The sequence below is a fragment of the Phyllobates terribilis genome, unplaced genomic scaffold, assembly GCF_046119375.1.
Source record: "Phyllobates terribilis strain yellow unplaced genomic scaffold, ASM4611937v1 Scaffold_11__3_contigs__length_659146591, whole genome shotgun sequence".
Classification (NCBI taxonomy): Eukaryota; Metazoa; Chordata; class Amphibia; order Anura; family Dendrobatidae; genus Phyllobates; species Phyllobates terribilis.
This window is the reverse complement of record NW_027362771.1, coordinates 322,774,956-322,791,899: the sequence shown is the minus strand read 5'-3', so window position 1 is coordinate 322,791,899 and position 16,944 is coordinate 322,774,956. Positions and strand designations below refer to the sequence as shown.

Below are 16,944 nucleotides of genomic sequence, written 5' to 3'. Positions count from 1 at the left end.
AAGCTCATAGAGACTTATCCAAAGCGACTTGCAGCTGTAATTGCCGCAAAAGGAGGCTCTACAAAGTACTGACTTTAGGGGGATGTTCACAGTTGTAGGCATATTCTTTACATGAACTGATGCAAACCCTAAAAAAACAGTGAAATTCAAGGTTGTAAGGTAGCAAAACATGAAAAATGCAAAAGGGGGTGAATATTTTCGCAAGCCACTGTATCTAAACTGTCTAGTTAGGTAAAAGTATTTAAGCACATAAATATATACGACACATTTTATACAAATTTGGCTTGAATTTAGGTTTGTAAATTCCTCCATGTATGTTCTTTAACATTACTTAACCAGTATCTGTCAGCACAAATGACTATTCAAACTAAGCACAGTACAGGTGCTTATTGTAACATTGGCGTGGCCAAGCATTCCAGTGCACCTTCCCACTTACTCTTTTTTCAGCTATCGCTGCCTCCCTTTCATTCGTGACAGCTCTGGCTTTACAGGAGCCAGAGAAGGGTGTAGATGTGTAGATACAGTAGATGCAAAACAAGTATGTGGGAATTTGCACTGAATTTCTCAGCCATACCAAGCATGCACCAAGAGGGAATAAAGCTACGGTAATTTCCTCTTGGTAGTGGAGCTCTAAGTACGGTCATCGGGCAAGCTCAGAACGCTATTAACCTGTAGATAAACCCCATATCTGCAGGTCAGTAGCATTTTTTCACATAATAGGTTCCCTTTAAAAACAATACACGAAATAAATAGAATGTTAGAGTTGGAAGGGACTTCCAGGGTCATCCTGTCCAAATAAATTTGTGATAGAGCACATCTGGGTGAAAAGAAACTTGGCTATCGGTCCTCAATAACTGTAACACCCACATTACTGGGATATCTACTGACCTATTTTCTACAATGTAGTTCTGTAAAGCTGCATTTACACTGAAAGATTTTTGTAAAGGAGTAATCTTAAGAATGGTCATTTCACAATAATATTTCAGAGTATACAGGCTGTTAATCACCCGATGAATGAACAAAACGCAAATACTGTACATTGGCCGAAATTATTTTTTGTGCAGCGCAAAAGATCATCTTCAATGGTGTATCATCCTGTGTAAACAGGACTCGAATAACCAAGAACAATGGCAGCCTATGTGCACTGAACGATTTACTAATCGGTTAGTGTGCATCATTTACTGCGGTCTGCCTATGTAAACAGACTATTAAATGACCGCCGATTGGTGAATGTTTACAGATTGGCAGTCATTTTGTGTTGTTCCTTTTAAGCAGACCGTTACGGCAAATTGTAGGGGTACTTTTATTTCCAAACACAGATTAAAAATAATCTATACTGATGGACTATCGCAACCCATACCGATCAACAGAATGAATGTTAATTTAGCCATATTTAACGGATAGGCAGCCATAAATGCGCTTTTTTATTCATACAAAGCATGAGTTTTATAAATAATACATGTAGTATATATCAACAAAAAATACCTGTGCGGCCTAGTCCTGCATGGCAGTGCACAGCTACCCTTCCCTCTTGCAGAGCAAATGCAATAACTTTCATGGCATCCAGAATTCTTGGCACAGGAACTACCCCAAAGTCAGGCAGTCCAAAATTATAGAAGGAGACTGTAAAGAACAAAGTGGTATGTTGGAGACAAATCAAGTATGAAACGTGATCCTGGCAATGGCAAACATAAATGTTGTGGTGATAATAGGAAATGGAACGAGCAATGAGATGGATGTTTTGTAATGCTACTTACAAATTGACCCTGTCAGAGGCCTCTCATTCAGCCAAATCAAACCTCTTGCTTTACACTGAGTAGTAGCAAACACCCTGAAACAAGTCTCTGCAAATAGAGTGTCTGGGTTGGCTTTTATACCAAGTCATGTGCTACGACTCATTAAAGGTTTGATAATGACTTGCTACTTCCAATAGGTGGCACTAGAGTTCAAGTCCTCTTCTTCTCTGAAGAGGCTATTTGCATATTTAATTGCCCAGGGAGCATTGCATGGCCTATAAGTTTTCTTATGCCAGCTTGGCGCTCCCTACAAGAAGGGACATTACCCTTTAGATCGCCTGTTAGAGAACTGTCATTCAGTGAACTCAGATGTCCTGTTTTTTACTGATGAGATGCAAACATCCCAAAACACGTGTCTGCCAATAAAGTGTCTCGTTTGGCTTTTATTATAAGTCATGTGGTAAAGCTAGTTAAAGGATCAGTTTAGACTTTTGGGATTGCTGCTTCCAATAAGTGGCACTGGAGTTCAAGTCCTCTTCCTCTCTGAAGAGACAATTTGCTTAGTTACAAACTGAAGCACAGTCAATAATTAACCCCTTCTTTTTACATTTTTTTTAAGGCTGAAGATCATCTCGATGCAGGTAACAAAGTCTCATTCCTGATCAGTGGCCCAAACACGCCCACATGCTCATTTGTTGGCTGACTACATCATTTATAAGGGCCTACAAATTATTGTTGGCTGGCAACACATCTACTCATGTAAACAAATAAGGGAACAACCAAAAAAATTCTGACACATAGCACTTCCAATCGGATGTTTGGAATGAATGAAAAATGTATAAATATGACCTGTACTTTGAGAGTGGCACCAAAGCCACCCACATACAAAAAAACAAGCCTTCACTGCAACGAATCAGCCTGCAACGTTCACACCGTTTGCCCTGGGAAGCGTAATCAGAAGTTCAGCTAAAAAGAAAGAAGAGGAGCTCTAGCCCACACTATTTCATGGGAAAGATATAACACCTTGGGTGTTGAATTATTTCACTTACACAGCAGGGGGGGGTGAGAACGCCTTATTCCTGATCCTGGTGAATCTTGTAATCCTTAGGTTGGGTCTTTCACCGCAGAAGTCCCGTACAAGACACACTTTCATATTGGTAAGCACTGATTTTCACACTGAACCTTCACTCCTCCTGAGGTGAATGGCAACTCCTCTCTGAGATACCGCTGATGAACGCCTCCACTGCCTCAAGGTGGACCACTCAAAAGGGATTTATAATGCTTTAAAACAACAGTAAAAACTATGCGTTTCGTGATTAACCCTTCTTCAGGCATGCCAAGTATTCAACTAATCCTCTTAAATAACCATCACTTACCCCCCGCCCCAGAAGTCCCATTAGCCTATTAACTTATTCTTTCTATCACCCCATTGTTTAAATACCCAAAATATCCAAAAAACATATAATATTAATAAATTACCTAAAAAATCCTTATTTATTATAATTTTATTATATGTGATTTATTATAAATCCATTTTGAGCACTCACATGTGATCCACCTTGAGGTAGTGGAGATGTTCATCGGCAGTAACTCGGGGTGGAGTTGCTATTCACGTGAGGAGTGATTGCTGTGGTGAAGAAACTGGCCTGAGGGTTACCAAACTCACTTATTTCCTGTAAGTGAAATAAATGAACACCTAAGTTGATACATCTTCCCCATGAAATGGCGTTGACTGGTGCTCTTCTTTTTAGCTGAACTCATGTAAACAGGGATGTGCTGCCAACAATAACAGAAAAGTGAATGAACAATGTTCGAACAGTTGTTCATACAAACATCTTTTGGATCAGTGTGAGGTCTGAGGTATTGATACAAGAAGTTTATCTGCCTGAGTAAAAGGAAAAGTTTTCTTAGATTTGTTTTAGTCCTACCATATATGTTTCATGCAATGTATTATGCTTGTTAATTAATTCCTGACATGGCAATTTTCCGTTTTTTCTTCCACTTCTTTCAAGAGCCATCACTTTTTTAATCACTCCATCGATATAGCCATACGAGGGCTTGTTTTTCCAGGATAAGCTGTACTTTCGAATGACACCATCTATTTCATCATGTGATGTACTGGAAAGCCCAATTCCTCAATTGCTCTTTTTGTTTGTTATTTACAGCGTTCATTATTCATTAAAAATTACCTGGAAATATGATTCTCTAGGTCAGTACAATTACACAGATACAAAACATGCATAGTTTTTATTTATTTATTGAAGTGGTAAAATTTTTTTTTAGAAATTTGTAAAAAATAAATAAATTTTGCTTTGCTTGAGTCACCATTTTATGAGACCCGAAACATTTAAAATTTTCGGTCAATAGAGCTGTGAGCTAATGTTTAACTTTACATTGATGTAGATACAATGTTTTGACCTCTTATTGCAGTTTTTTGTAGTGTTGAGGCAGTCAAAAAATGCAATTCCAGCATTTGATTTTTTTTGTCATTACAGCATTTACCAATCAGGTTGATTCATTTTGATCTGACTTTTACAGATGTGGAGATACCACATATGTGTATTTTTTATTTATTTATTTTTAATGGGGAAAAAGGGGGTGATTCGAACTTTTGTTTATTTATTTTTTTCCTATTTTAAAAACATTTTTTTATTTTTTTACTGTATTTGTTGGTCCCCTTGGGGGACTTGAACCTGTGATTGTCTAATAACTTGTACTATATGCAGCAATACTACAGTATTGCTGTATATTGGAAAAATCACTGCCTCCTATGAACATCAACCAGAAGCTGGCATTTACAAGAGTATCGTGATGTCATGAAAGGGGTTCTTGAGCAGACCCCTGGCCATTATAGCAACACATCAGGGGAGCTGAAGGGTGGTCAGAACAACATGCTCCCCTGGGCTGCGCGCTATTAATGACGCTGCTAGAGATTGACAGCAGCATTTAAGAGGTTAAATGGGTTGTTCTACTCGGATATCTCCTTGTGTATTGCTTTATTCCCTCTTATAAAATAAAAACAGCCTATGCTCACCTCCACTGCTGTTCCAGAGCTCACAGCAGCGGCTCTCCCAGGGCTCCCATGGGAACCCACTGGCATTGTGCAATTGTGTTGTGGAGCTAAATATAGGTTTAATTCTCCATTCGATAAAACCAAGCAGGTATTAAACTCTCTATTGCCTGCAGCATCTAAGGGGTTAAATAAGGGGTAAACAGGATAACTCCAATCATATTCATTGGAGGAGGGTGTTAGCTTTCTGACCATGCTCACATAACAATACCATGGATAAAGCATTAAAAGAAAACTTCTGTGAGATATTATTAATAAGAGTGTATTTTCTCTCTCTGTATATTGGTTTACTAAATGTATTAAGTGGAAATGTGTAGTATGCTAAAAGAACCCTCAGGACAAAAATTGTACATTGTGCACTACCTGGAGCGAGGCCTGAGCAGTGGTCCATGACACAGGGATCTTATTGGTCCTGCATTGCTTCCCTTAGACCCCGTATGAAGCGTGACTCAATGTATATGTTCTGCCTAGAGCATTCCTCAAATTTCTTTCCCAAACATAGTTGTTAGCAGGTGCACAGAGTCAATGAGAGAATAAACTGTATTCAGGGTAGTGCGATTTTAAGCATCACTAAATAATAGCAACCACTAGTATCCAAAATTTATATATATAAAATATGTAACAGCTTGAGTTTACTCTCAAAATATACAGAACAATATTCGAAGACTAAAATCTTAACAGTCTATACACACATATATGCACTCACTGCCAGAATCCATAAAATCTTGAGGTCTGTAGGAAAAGCCACTCTCGGGATCCAGAGAATCTCCACAGTGGCCATGCTCCCAAGGATGCTGTGCATTGATCAAAGACCGTATACCATACCTATAATAAACACAAAAAGTTTTTTTATGCACATTCAGTGGTCCCTCAAGTTATAATACTATTCCTTCCATGACAAACATTGTAAGTTAAAGGTGTTGTCTCATCTTCATTATTTAGGAGCTCACCACTCCTCAGCCCCTTAACTTCCAGCTTGCTAGGGTACAGAAGCTTCTGATTTAGTAACAGTTCAAACCTATTGCCTTGGCCTAAATGACATTCTCTCCGATGCTTCTATTTGAGGCAGTCTTGCCTTTGCAGTAATGAGAAGCACAGTGGCATTGAGACTATCCGGGAGCAGGAGCTAGCTGTGTGGTTTAGCTATTCCACCATGTAGGGGTCATGCTGTATATGATATGGGGTTCATGCAATATATAAGAGGCTATGTAAGGCTCATACTGTATATGGGAGGCTATGTGGGGCTGATGCTGTATATAAGAGGCTATGTGGGGCTTATACTGTATATAAGAGGCTATGTGGGGCTTATACTGAATATAAGAGGCTATGTGGGGCTCATGCTACATAAAAGAGGCTATGTGGGGCTCATGCTACATATAAGAGGCTGTGTGGAGCTCATACTGTACATAGCAGGCTATGTGTGGATCATGTTGTATATAATAGGCTATGTGGAGCTCATGCTGCATATAAGAGGCTATGTGGGGCCCATGCTGCTTATAGAAGGCTATGTTGGGTTCATACTGTACATAGGAGGCTATGTGGGGCTCAGCTGTATATAAGAGGCTATGTGGGGCTCAGCTGTATATAAGAGGCTATGTGGGGTTCATACTGTATATATGAGGCTATGTGGGGCTCCTGCTGTATATAAGAGGCTATGTGGGGCTCATGCTGTATTGAAGAGACTATGTGTGGCTCATGCTGTACATAGGAGACTATGTGGGGCTCATGCTGTATAGAAGAAGCTATGTGGGGCTCATGCTGTACATAGGAGGCTATGTGGGGGATCAAGCTGTATATATTAGTCTAAGTGGGGATTCATGCTGTATATGAAATGCTTCTTTATGTATCATCATGGGAAAGTCTAAAGAAATCAGACAAGATATCAGGAAGAGAATTGTAGACTTGAACAAGTCTGCCCATCCTTGGGTACAATTTCAAGATACCTGAAGGTGCCTTGTTCATCTGTACAAACAATTATACACAAGTACAAACAAGATGAAAATGTCCAGCCATCATACCGCTCAGGAAAGAGACAGGTTCTGTGTCCCAGATATGAATGTGCTTTGGTCCGACATGTGCATATTTATGCTATGTTATTTAGAGTAGAGCGAAGGGGACAAATAATTGAGCGGTGTCCTGTCACTCACTGAGCTCAGCGCAATTCAGGGGCCTGCTCGCTGCAGCGAGTCATTCTCCTCTGCTCCTCAGAGGTCACCTCAAGCCACCACACATGCTGATGAAGAAATATCGGTCAGATGGATTACAGCGTGGGACACTTATTTCATCTTCGAACAGGTGAGTATAAGGATTTTTTATTTTATTCTTACACTTGAAGACAACGGGAGCAGAATTCTACTCTCAACATTGTCCCTTGCTCCCGCTGATCGCAACGCAAGCAGGGGACAATGATGAGACTTACCTCCAGCACCCGGTGCTTGAAAACATCGCAAACTGTACCGCTGATTCCCAGGCGCCGGTACGTGTGATTTTGATGCGGCACATGGGCGGCAGCACATGGTTGCCACATGTATGCCACACAGGGACACATGGAGACAGATATTTCCGGTACTGTTTTTTCCAGTGCCGTAAACATCTGGATGTGTGAAAGAGACCTAAGTATGCTGACTCACCTGACATGGGTTGAGTAAGGAGAATGATATGATTTATTTGCCCAATTCTTGTTTAATGAGGGCAGATTATCTTTTGTCTGCTCACTACTCACAGACAAGCCGCGAGGCTGGGTAGTCAAGAATTCAGGAGTCAGATACTAAGTGGGCTAATCATAAACAAAGGGGTAAAGCAAACGCATAGTCAGGTCACAGTCCGAGGTCAGAATTCCGGGAAGGGAGCGGATCAAGACAAAAGGGCAAGGCAAATGGATGGTCAAAGGCAAGGTCCTAGGTCTGGCAACAAAGATCAAACACAGGAACACAAAGAACAGAGTAAGCACACACCACTGAGCTAAGTTACTCACCATACTGACTGCTCAGCAAGCCCAAGCTTCAGATAGTATGGTCAAGCTGTCAATCACAATGCCAACAGTTCAGCATGCCCTGCCCCAGATTGGAAGGCTTAGCTGACACTTCCCACACTGAGTGAAGGAATCGTGACAAAGTGCTTTTGGTCTGAATATACCAACAGTCTCATTTATCATGTGTAGGGAAACAGTCTATTTTCATTGGTATCCAGCCAATGGAGAGCAGATAAAGGAGTTTGGAAGATGTCCCAGGGCAAAAACTTTCACTCTTAAGAGTGTAGCATTGAGAACGCAACCTGCTTAACCTGTAGTCTTCTTTTTATATACTGGAATTGTGCCTACTTTTTTGTACCTCAGTGGAAAAGTCCAGAAGAAACGGCTGCCATTTATCAGAAGGTTGCCAATTTCTCCAGCCTTCCTCAAAATTACATCTATGTCCTTATAGTGAAGGATCTTCATGAAAACTGGTTTAGGGTTGGCCCTTGCTGGAAGATGGCAGAAAGGCACACTGCGTCCTTTTTCCATCGCAAAGAGATGGGAAAGACAATCTTTGCCAAGTTCTCTCTGGGACCATTGTTCAAAAAGGCAGTGGGGTTTTGTTCCTCCGACTGTTCTGAGACATCAACCAATCTAAAATTATTTCTCCGTAGTCTGTTTTCAAGGTCTTCAGACTTTTGGATACTCCAAAGACAAAATGAATAAGTCGTTTCATGTCCTTCTTACCAGGGGGTAAATGATCTTCTGTCTCACCAACTCTCTCCTCCACCGCCCCCATGTGCTCAGTAACTTTCCTCAGATCTTGTCTAAGCATCAAAATATCCTCTTTAAAGTTTCCCATATGAGTGCTTAAAGTGATCAGTGAATTGCACTTAAAGACAGCTGAAAATACACATTTAAGCCTTTCCTGACATGGACAATTTCTGTTTTTTTGCTTTTTCATTTTTCCTCCCTTTTCTCCAAGAGCCAAAACTTTTTTATTTTTCCATCCACATAGACTTATAAAGGCTTTGTCTTTGCAGGATGAATGGTACTTTTGAACGACACCATCCATTTTACTACATTTTCACAAATTCCAAGTGCCGTGAAATTGCAAAAAAAAAAACAACCCACAATTCTGACATTGTTTTTTGAGAATTGTTTATACCTCATACATTTTCTGGTAAAAATGACCTGGCAATATGATTATTCTCATCAATATAATTACGACGATACCAAACTTGTCCAGTTTAATTTTTGTGGTTAGGAAAAAAAATTGGAAATTTTCCCCCAAAATTTTTTGGATCGATGATGTTTTCATTTTTCGGTTGAAGGAGCTGTGTGAGGGATTATTTTTTGTGCTGTGAGACAATTACTAATGATACCATTTTGGGATAGATATGTTTTGAATTCCACTTAAAGCATTTATTTGCGGTGTTGAGGTGAGCAAAAGAAACGCGATTTTGGCATTTAGAATTTTCTTCTGTTTATAGTGTTTACCGAAAGGGTTGAATAATTTTATACTTTGATAGATTCTGGACACAGTGATACCACATACAGTCATGGCTAAAAGTGTTGGCACCATTGAAATTGTTCTAGAAAATGAAGTATTTCTCCCAGAAAATTATTGCAATTACACATGCATTGTCATTTCACACAAAACCCCAACAATGGGCTGGACAAAATTGTGGGCACCCTCAACTTAATATTTGGTTGCATACCCTTTGGAATAAATAATTGCAATCAATCACTTCCTATAACAATCAACAAGCTTCTTACAACTATCAATGGGATTTTTGGGACCATTCTTCTTTTGTAAACTGCTCCAGGTCTCTTATATTTGAAGAGTGCCTTCACCCAACAGCAATTTTAAGATCTCTCCACAGGTGTTCAATGGGATTTAGATCCGAACCCATTGCTGGCCACTTCGGAACTCTAGCGCTTTGTTTCCATCCATTTCTGGGTGCTTTTTGTAGTATGTGTGGGGTCATTGTCCTGCTGGAAGACCCATAACCTAGGACACATACCCAGCTTTCTGACACTGGGCACTAAATTGCGACCCAATATCCATTGGTAATCTTCAGATTTCATGATGCCTTGCACACAGTCAAGGCGCCCAGTGCCAGAGGGAGCAAAACAACGCCAAAACATATTTGAACCTCACCATATTTAACTGTAGGTACTGTTATTTTCTTTGTAGGCCTCATTCTGTTTTCAGTAGATAGTAGAATGATGTGCTCTACCAAAAAGCCCTATATTGGTCTCATCTGTCCACAAGTCGCTTTTCCAAAAGGATTTTGGCTTACTCACATACATTTTGGCAAACTACAGTCTTTGCTTTTTTATGTCTTCATTCAAATGTCGCCGGATAGTTTGTGCTGATGCACCCTGAGCCTGCAGGACAGCTTGAATTTCTTTGGAACTTGATTAGGGCTGGTTATCTACTATCCAGACTATCCTGTGTTGCAACCTTTCATCAATTTTTCTGTGCTATCCACGTCCGGGGAAATTAGCTACAGTGCCATGTGTTGTAAACGTCTTGATTATGTTGCGCACCGTGGACAAATGGAACATCACCATCTCTGGAGATGGACTTGTAACCTTGAGATTGTTGATATTTTTCAACAATTTTGGTTCTCAAGTCCTCAGACAGTTCTCTTCTTTTTCTGTTCTCCGTGCTTAGTGTGGCACACACAGACACACAAAGCTAAGATTGAGCTCCAAGGAGCATCACATGCTTGAATCAAAGTTGTTTACCCACAATTTGTAAAGGTGCCAACAATTTTGTCCAGACTATTTTTGGGGTTTTGTGCGAAATGATGTTCAATTTGCCTTTTTTCAGTTTTTTTGTGTTATTCCAATATACACAAAGGAAATAAACATGTGTATAACCAAACATGCGTAATTGCAAACATTTTCTTGAACAATTTCAAGGGTGCCAACCCTTTTGGCCATGACTGTATGTGTATTATTTTTTAATATCTTTATTTTTAATGCATGTAAAGAGCATGATTCAAACTTTTGTTTTTCATAAACATTTTTTTTAACTTTTGACTGTATTTATTAGTTTATTTATTATTTATTTAGGGGACTTGAACCTGTGATTGTCTGATTTCTTGTGCTATATACAGAAATACCAAAGTATTGCTGTATATACAAAAATCACGGTCTCCTTTGAAGCCCAGCCACAGGCTGGGTTTCAGTGGAGCTCCTTGATGACATGCATGGAGGTCAGACCCCTGGCTGTCATAGCAACCCATCGGTGCCCTTTAATCATGTCGCAGATGCAAAAAATGACGCGCCCATATGCCTATTGCATTCTTAATGCCGCTCTCAGAAATTGACAGCAGCATTTAACAGGTTAACAGTCAAAGGCAGAGCTCTGCTCCATCAGCAGCTGTTAGAGGCAGGTCTTGGCTGTGTATCACAGTCATTGTGTGCTGGGCATAGGACAGGATCACCCCATTAGCCCACTCCATACGCTCACTCCCGACTAGTGTTGAGCCACCCCCGTAGTGTTCGAGTTCGGTTCGGTTCGTCGAACACCCGTGTGTTCGCCGAACTGTTCGTCGAACTGTTCGTCGAACACCTTCGAACACCGTTAAAACCAATGGCAGGCAAACAAAAACACAAAGACAAACTGCTCAGAAGACATAACTAACACATGGAAAAGTGACAAGTACATATAGTCATGCGAAAATAAAAGAGGTGGAGGAGTAAAAGGAGGGGGAGACACAGATATAGGCATGTCATGCCCTTCTAAAATCCAAAAAGTGAGAAGCCGACACGGCCAGTCCGCTCCTGCCCGTGCCACCTCCGTGTCGCCGGGTTTGTGCCAGAGCCGCGGTGAACCCTGACGGCCAGCCCCCCTCTCCCAATACTGGTGCCTGTCCGCTGGTGGGTCGAGCGAGCCCCCCTGTGGTGGAGGCAGCTCTAAGCTTTTTAATTTAAATTGTCTCTCTAATTTGAATGAATACACTTTAAATCCATTTACAAGGATCTATTGGAGGGCAAGTCTCATGCCAGCAGCCGCGGTAATTCCAGCTCCAGTAGCGTCCACTAAAGCTGCTGCAGTTAAAAAGCTTTTATAAGGATCGAGCTCGGCTGTCCACCGCAAGGCATCCTACTGCCAGTCCCAGCCCCTATGCCTTGGGGTGCCTCCTGATGCTCTTCACTAAGTATCCCATGGTCCCGAAGCATTTCCTTTGAAAAAATTAAGTGTCTAAACTACAGGTGGTGCAGCTTGCTTAACAGCCGGGATAATCCGCTTACTAGCAGACACTGCTACTAGGCACAAAGTATTTCCTGGGCTAGATGCAGTTAAAAATTTGTAATTAGATACTCTCGTTGGATGCTGAGAAAGCATTCCATAGAGTCTCCTGGCACGCCATATATGATTCTCTTAAAAAGCTTGGGGTAGGGGTCTAGGGGACCCTTTTATAGCCAAAATCACGGCCCTGTATCGCAATACGTCACCTAGGCTGAAGATAAATGGAACTGTAGCACCCTGAGGGCTCGGTTGCTAAAGACGTATTGCACCTCACCCAGAGGTGTGATATCTCACTCTCAGGTAAGGATGGAGTGTGGATCAGGACCCGACACCTGCATGCATTACACCACATTGCCGTGGGGCAGGGCGACCAATATGCCCCTGAGATGGGCACGACAGTCCCTGTCCCTGGCTGGAGTGGGGGGAGGGAACACTGAGGAAGGGGAACCCTGTAGTGCAGGAGCAGGGAGGAAGCAGTTCCTGGGTGCATTGAGAAGGGAGTATAAAAGGTGGGCACCATCTTAGTTCAGTGCAGAGAAGTCTGAGCAGAAGTGGCAGGGAGCAGGGGCTCTGCATGAGCTCTGCTCCGGAGGCGGGCCTAGTAACAGAGGCTCAGGCCTGGAAGAGGGAGAAGGAAGGAAGAGGAGCGGAGAAGGCTCCAGGAACGAGGAATGAAGGGATCCCAGGGGTGCGGACGGGCGAGTCGCCACCGCACGCCCGAATCCACCTGCGTGGAGGGGTCAGGCCAAAGGGGGAGACCGGTCCCCGAACTAGTGGAGGCAGGAAACGACCCTCAGCTAGAAACCGGAGGCTCTGACATTTTATGTGGCGCAGCCCCTCGCTACACCCGCTAGGAAAGCACCACATAGGGTCAGGGAAACTGGCGCCAAGTTTACCAAGAGGAGGCCCGAGGCAGCCGGACAGAAGTGTTGGTAAGAAAGGCCAGACAAAGGACACACAAAGGGGGTCCTGTGAAGTGCTCCAAAGTTATCTGGGAGTTGTCTGAGCCCCTCACCTGGTGAGCACAGTACGACGTGGGCAGCCGTTACCTGCAGACGTGGTCTGGATAATAAGAACTGTGAGTAAAGGCCCTGAACTGCATCACTGACTCCGTGTCGTTACTGCTGCTGCCCTGCACCATCACCCCCATCCTCCGCATACACTGCCCTGAGGCTATACTCCTCCCGTGGGGAGTTATGCTACGCTCTGCTGCACCCACAACACCAGCCTCAGTGGTCTGCCCTGTAGCGGCGGTTCACTCTGACCGCAATCCACGGGTGGCGTAGTCAGACATTTAAACATGAAAACCACATAAATAGTTCCGCCACTGGTTTGACCGCCCTGAGCCACGGAACTGGGTCGCCGCCACGAAGACTACAACCACCAGCATCCACCAAAAAGGGTCCGGCTCCGGGTGTCCCAAGGCCCAGGGGGTGCGTCAGAACATTTTCATCACCTTTCACAATCACCAATGGGACAAGGCAGTGATGTCCTCTGTCCCCTCTCTTATACATCCTAGTGACGGAGCACCTGCTCTCATCAATTTGCCATAACCCCAATATTAGGTGGATTGAGGTGGGAGGCACCGAGTACAAGTGCTCTCTATTTGCTGATGATGTCCTAGTATATATCACTCAATCACATATATCCATCCATGCTGTTATGGCTGAAATAGATCACTTTGTTACATGGTAAAATTTTAAAATCAATGCAGCAAAGTCTGAGGCCCTCGATGTCTCCCTCCCCAAATCCATATAGGATTCCATCCAGTCCAACTTTCCCTTTGCCTGGCCCTCACAGGGTATCAAATACTTAGGAATTCCTATTCATAGAGACCTCTCCCATCTATGTTATCTTAATTTTGGGCCCTTTATTGAACAACTCCATACAGACCACGGTTGGCAAGTTAGAACTGTAAGATTCACTACGTGAACCACTGGTGTTTTGTGGAAAAGCACATGTACACTGCGTTCCAAATTATTATACAAAAAGTGTTTAGGAGTGATAAGGGAAGAATTTGTTTGTTTGTCAGTTAAACTCATTGATGGTGATGTGTGTCAGGGCTCTTTATATCACTGTAAGCAATTGCAGACACCTGTGCTAATTAGTTTGGCAGGTGTGTCCAATGAAAGGCAAGACTACTTAAGAAGGCTCTCTCACATTATTAAGCAGCCTACATTTTCTGCCAAAATGGGAAAGAAAAAGGATGTGTCGGCTGCTGAGAAGCAACAAATTGTGGAGTGTTTAGGTCAAGGCATGACTACAATCAACATTGTGCGATGATCAGGATGAAGTGTCCTGGCAATCAAGAAGTATGTAGCTGATTCACAGTACACACGTGTGCGTGCTGATAAGGGCAAATTGAGGACTCTTTCCTACAGGCAATTACGTCAGGTTGAAAGAGCAGCGGCAAAAAAGCCTTGTCATAGCAGCAGACAAGTTTTTGAAGCTGCTTGTGCCTCCAACGTCCCCCGAACAACAAGATGCAGGGTCCTTCAGAGGTTTGCAGCTGTGCATGCGCCATCCTGTCGACCTCCTCTATCCACTTCACACAAGCAGAAACGGCTCCAGTGGGCCAAACATTACATGAAGACTGATTTCAAAACTGTTTTGTTCACGGATGAGTGCCGTGCAGCGCTCGATGGTCCAGATGGATGGAGTGGAGGATGGCTGGTTGATGGACACCCCACGCAAACACGGCTACAGCGCCAACAAGGAGGAGGTGGAGTAATGTTTTGGGCTGGAATCATGGGGAGAGAGATTGTCGGCCCCTTTAGGATCCCTGAAGGCGCTAAAGATGAACTCCATAATGTATGTGGATTTTCTCAAACAGCACTTCCTGCCATGGTTCAAGAAGAAGAACCGTGTATTTCACAGCAAGATCATTTTTCTGCATGATAATGCACCATCTCATGCTGCACATAAAACATCTGCATCTCTGGCTGATATGGGCATAAAAGGGGACAAACTTATGGTGTGACCCCCATGCTCCCCTGACCTCTACCCCATTCAGAACCTTTGGAGCATCATTAAAAGGAGTGTCTATGATGGCGGGAGGCAGTTCACATCTAAGCAACAGCTCTGGGAGGGTATTCTGTCCTCATGCAAAACAATTGAAGCAGAAACCATCCAAAACCTGACAAATTCAATGGACGAGAGAGTTCAGAAGCTCCTTTCGAACAAGGGGTCCTATGTGAAAATGTAACATCACCTAGAATAAAGTTTTGAGTTGAAAACTGTTTGATTTCAGTTTCTAACAACCTGCTAATGCTTATAATTTCAAAAATGACCATTTTTTTGGTCTTTATTAAAATGAAAAGGTTGATCGAAAAGTTTGGGGGATCTAAGAGTGTGGCAACCCAGTAGTCATGATTACTTCGAATTCTGACAATATGAGGGTCATGCTGCAGGTAGTGCAGCAAGAAGGCACTTATGTGCCTTGCGCATCTCGGAGCCCCAAAATTATTTTCCGGGCTAGATGCAGCTAAAAATTATTTTTAATTTTAAATCTGGTGAAGCTTTAGTATAGATGGCCTAATAGGATCAGTGCTGCACACTGCTACAAAGCCCAAATTATTTTCCAGTCAAGATACAGATAAACATGATTAGTAATTTGAAAGCTTAAAACGGTTGGTAGGGTGATTTTAACCAATCATCAAGCTTTTACTCTCCCCAGGATGACACAGGGGTAGAAAAGTCGTTTCGGATCCATGATTTGTTCATCTTTATGAACGTGAGTCTGTCTACATTATCAGTGGAGAGCCGCGTGCGCTTATCTGTCAGCACACCACCAGCAGCGCTGAACACACGTTCAGACAGAACGCTGGCTGCGGGGCATGACAAGATCTCCAAGGCGTAAGTGGCTAGCTCCGGCCATTTATCCAGATTGGAAGCCCAAAAAGAGCAAGGGTCCAGTGACACAGTCGTGGCTTCAATGTTTACTTGGAGATACTCCTGTACCATCGTCTCTAGGCGTTGACTATGTGTCAGACTTCTTGTCTCCTGTGGCCTTGCAAAGGATGGGCTAAAAAAGTGGTGAAATGATTCCGCAAAATTGATGTTACCAGCAGATACTGTGGTTCTGTTACGGTTTGAGTGCTGAACACTTGACGGTCCCACGGTTGGCAAGTTGGAACTGTGAGATTCACTACGTGCACCACTGGTATTTTGTGGAAAAGCACATGTAAGATTCTGCAACAGTCTCTGCTGATACTCCTGCATGCGTGCATCCCTTTCTATGGCAGGAATAATTTCTGCAAATTTACTTTTGTACCGGGGATCTAACAGTGTGGCAACCCAGTAGTCAGGATTATTTCTAATTCTCACAATTCGAGGGTCATGTTGCAGGTAGTGCAGCAAGAAGGCACTCATGTGTGTTGCGCATCCAGGAGCACCAAGTCCCTGTTGTGTTGGTGGCGAGGTAACAATCATGCTTCCTTCCTCTGTCCTCTCCCCCCAACCTCGCACAACAGAAATGTGATCAAGGTCTCCCTCATCTGATGAGTCTTCCATCAGTTCGTCCTCCACTTCTTCCTGGGCTCCTGCACCTTCCTCACTAGTTTGGCTGCTACCATGCGCCCTGGTAAAACCATCTCCCCCACCCTCACATGCCTGCCGCCTTGGTGCTGCTGACCGTCTGGACCTTGCAGATGTTAGCCCTTCCGCATACAACTCCTCCTCCTCTACTTCCTCCACCTCCTCTTGTGCCACCACCTGACTCCGAATTCTGTTTAACATGTGCTCCAGCATGTAAATCACCGGAATAGTCATGCTGATAATGGCATCGTCAGCACTAAACATCTTCGTCGCCATTTCAAAACTGTGCAGAAGGGTGCATAGGTCCCTGATCTGAGACCACTCCTCCAGCGTGATTTGCCCCACCTCTGAATCTCGTTGGCCCAGGCTATACGTCAGA

The 16,944-nt window shown here is 43.1% G+C and overlaps 1 protein-coding gene across 1 annotated transcript in view; it reads right to left on the bottom strand.

Annotated features, from left to right (window-relative positions):
- Positions 1-16,944, bottom strand: part of LOC141167263 (protein tyrosine phosphatase domain-containing protein 1-like) — a 63,288-nt gene that overhangs the window by 23,638 nt on the left and 22,706 nt on the right. The window contains exons 3-4 of the mRNA XM_073654697.1: positions 5,513-5,631; positions 1,486-1,623 (exon numbers count right to left, since the gene is read on the bottom strand). Of these exons, the coding sequence (XP_073510798.1) occupies positions 1,486-1,623; positions 5,513-5,631 (257 nt within the window). The remainder of the gene's footprint in view (positions 1-1,485; positions 1,624-5,512; positions 5,632-16,944) is intronic.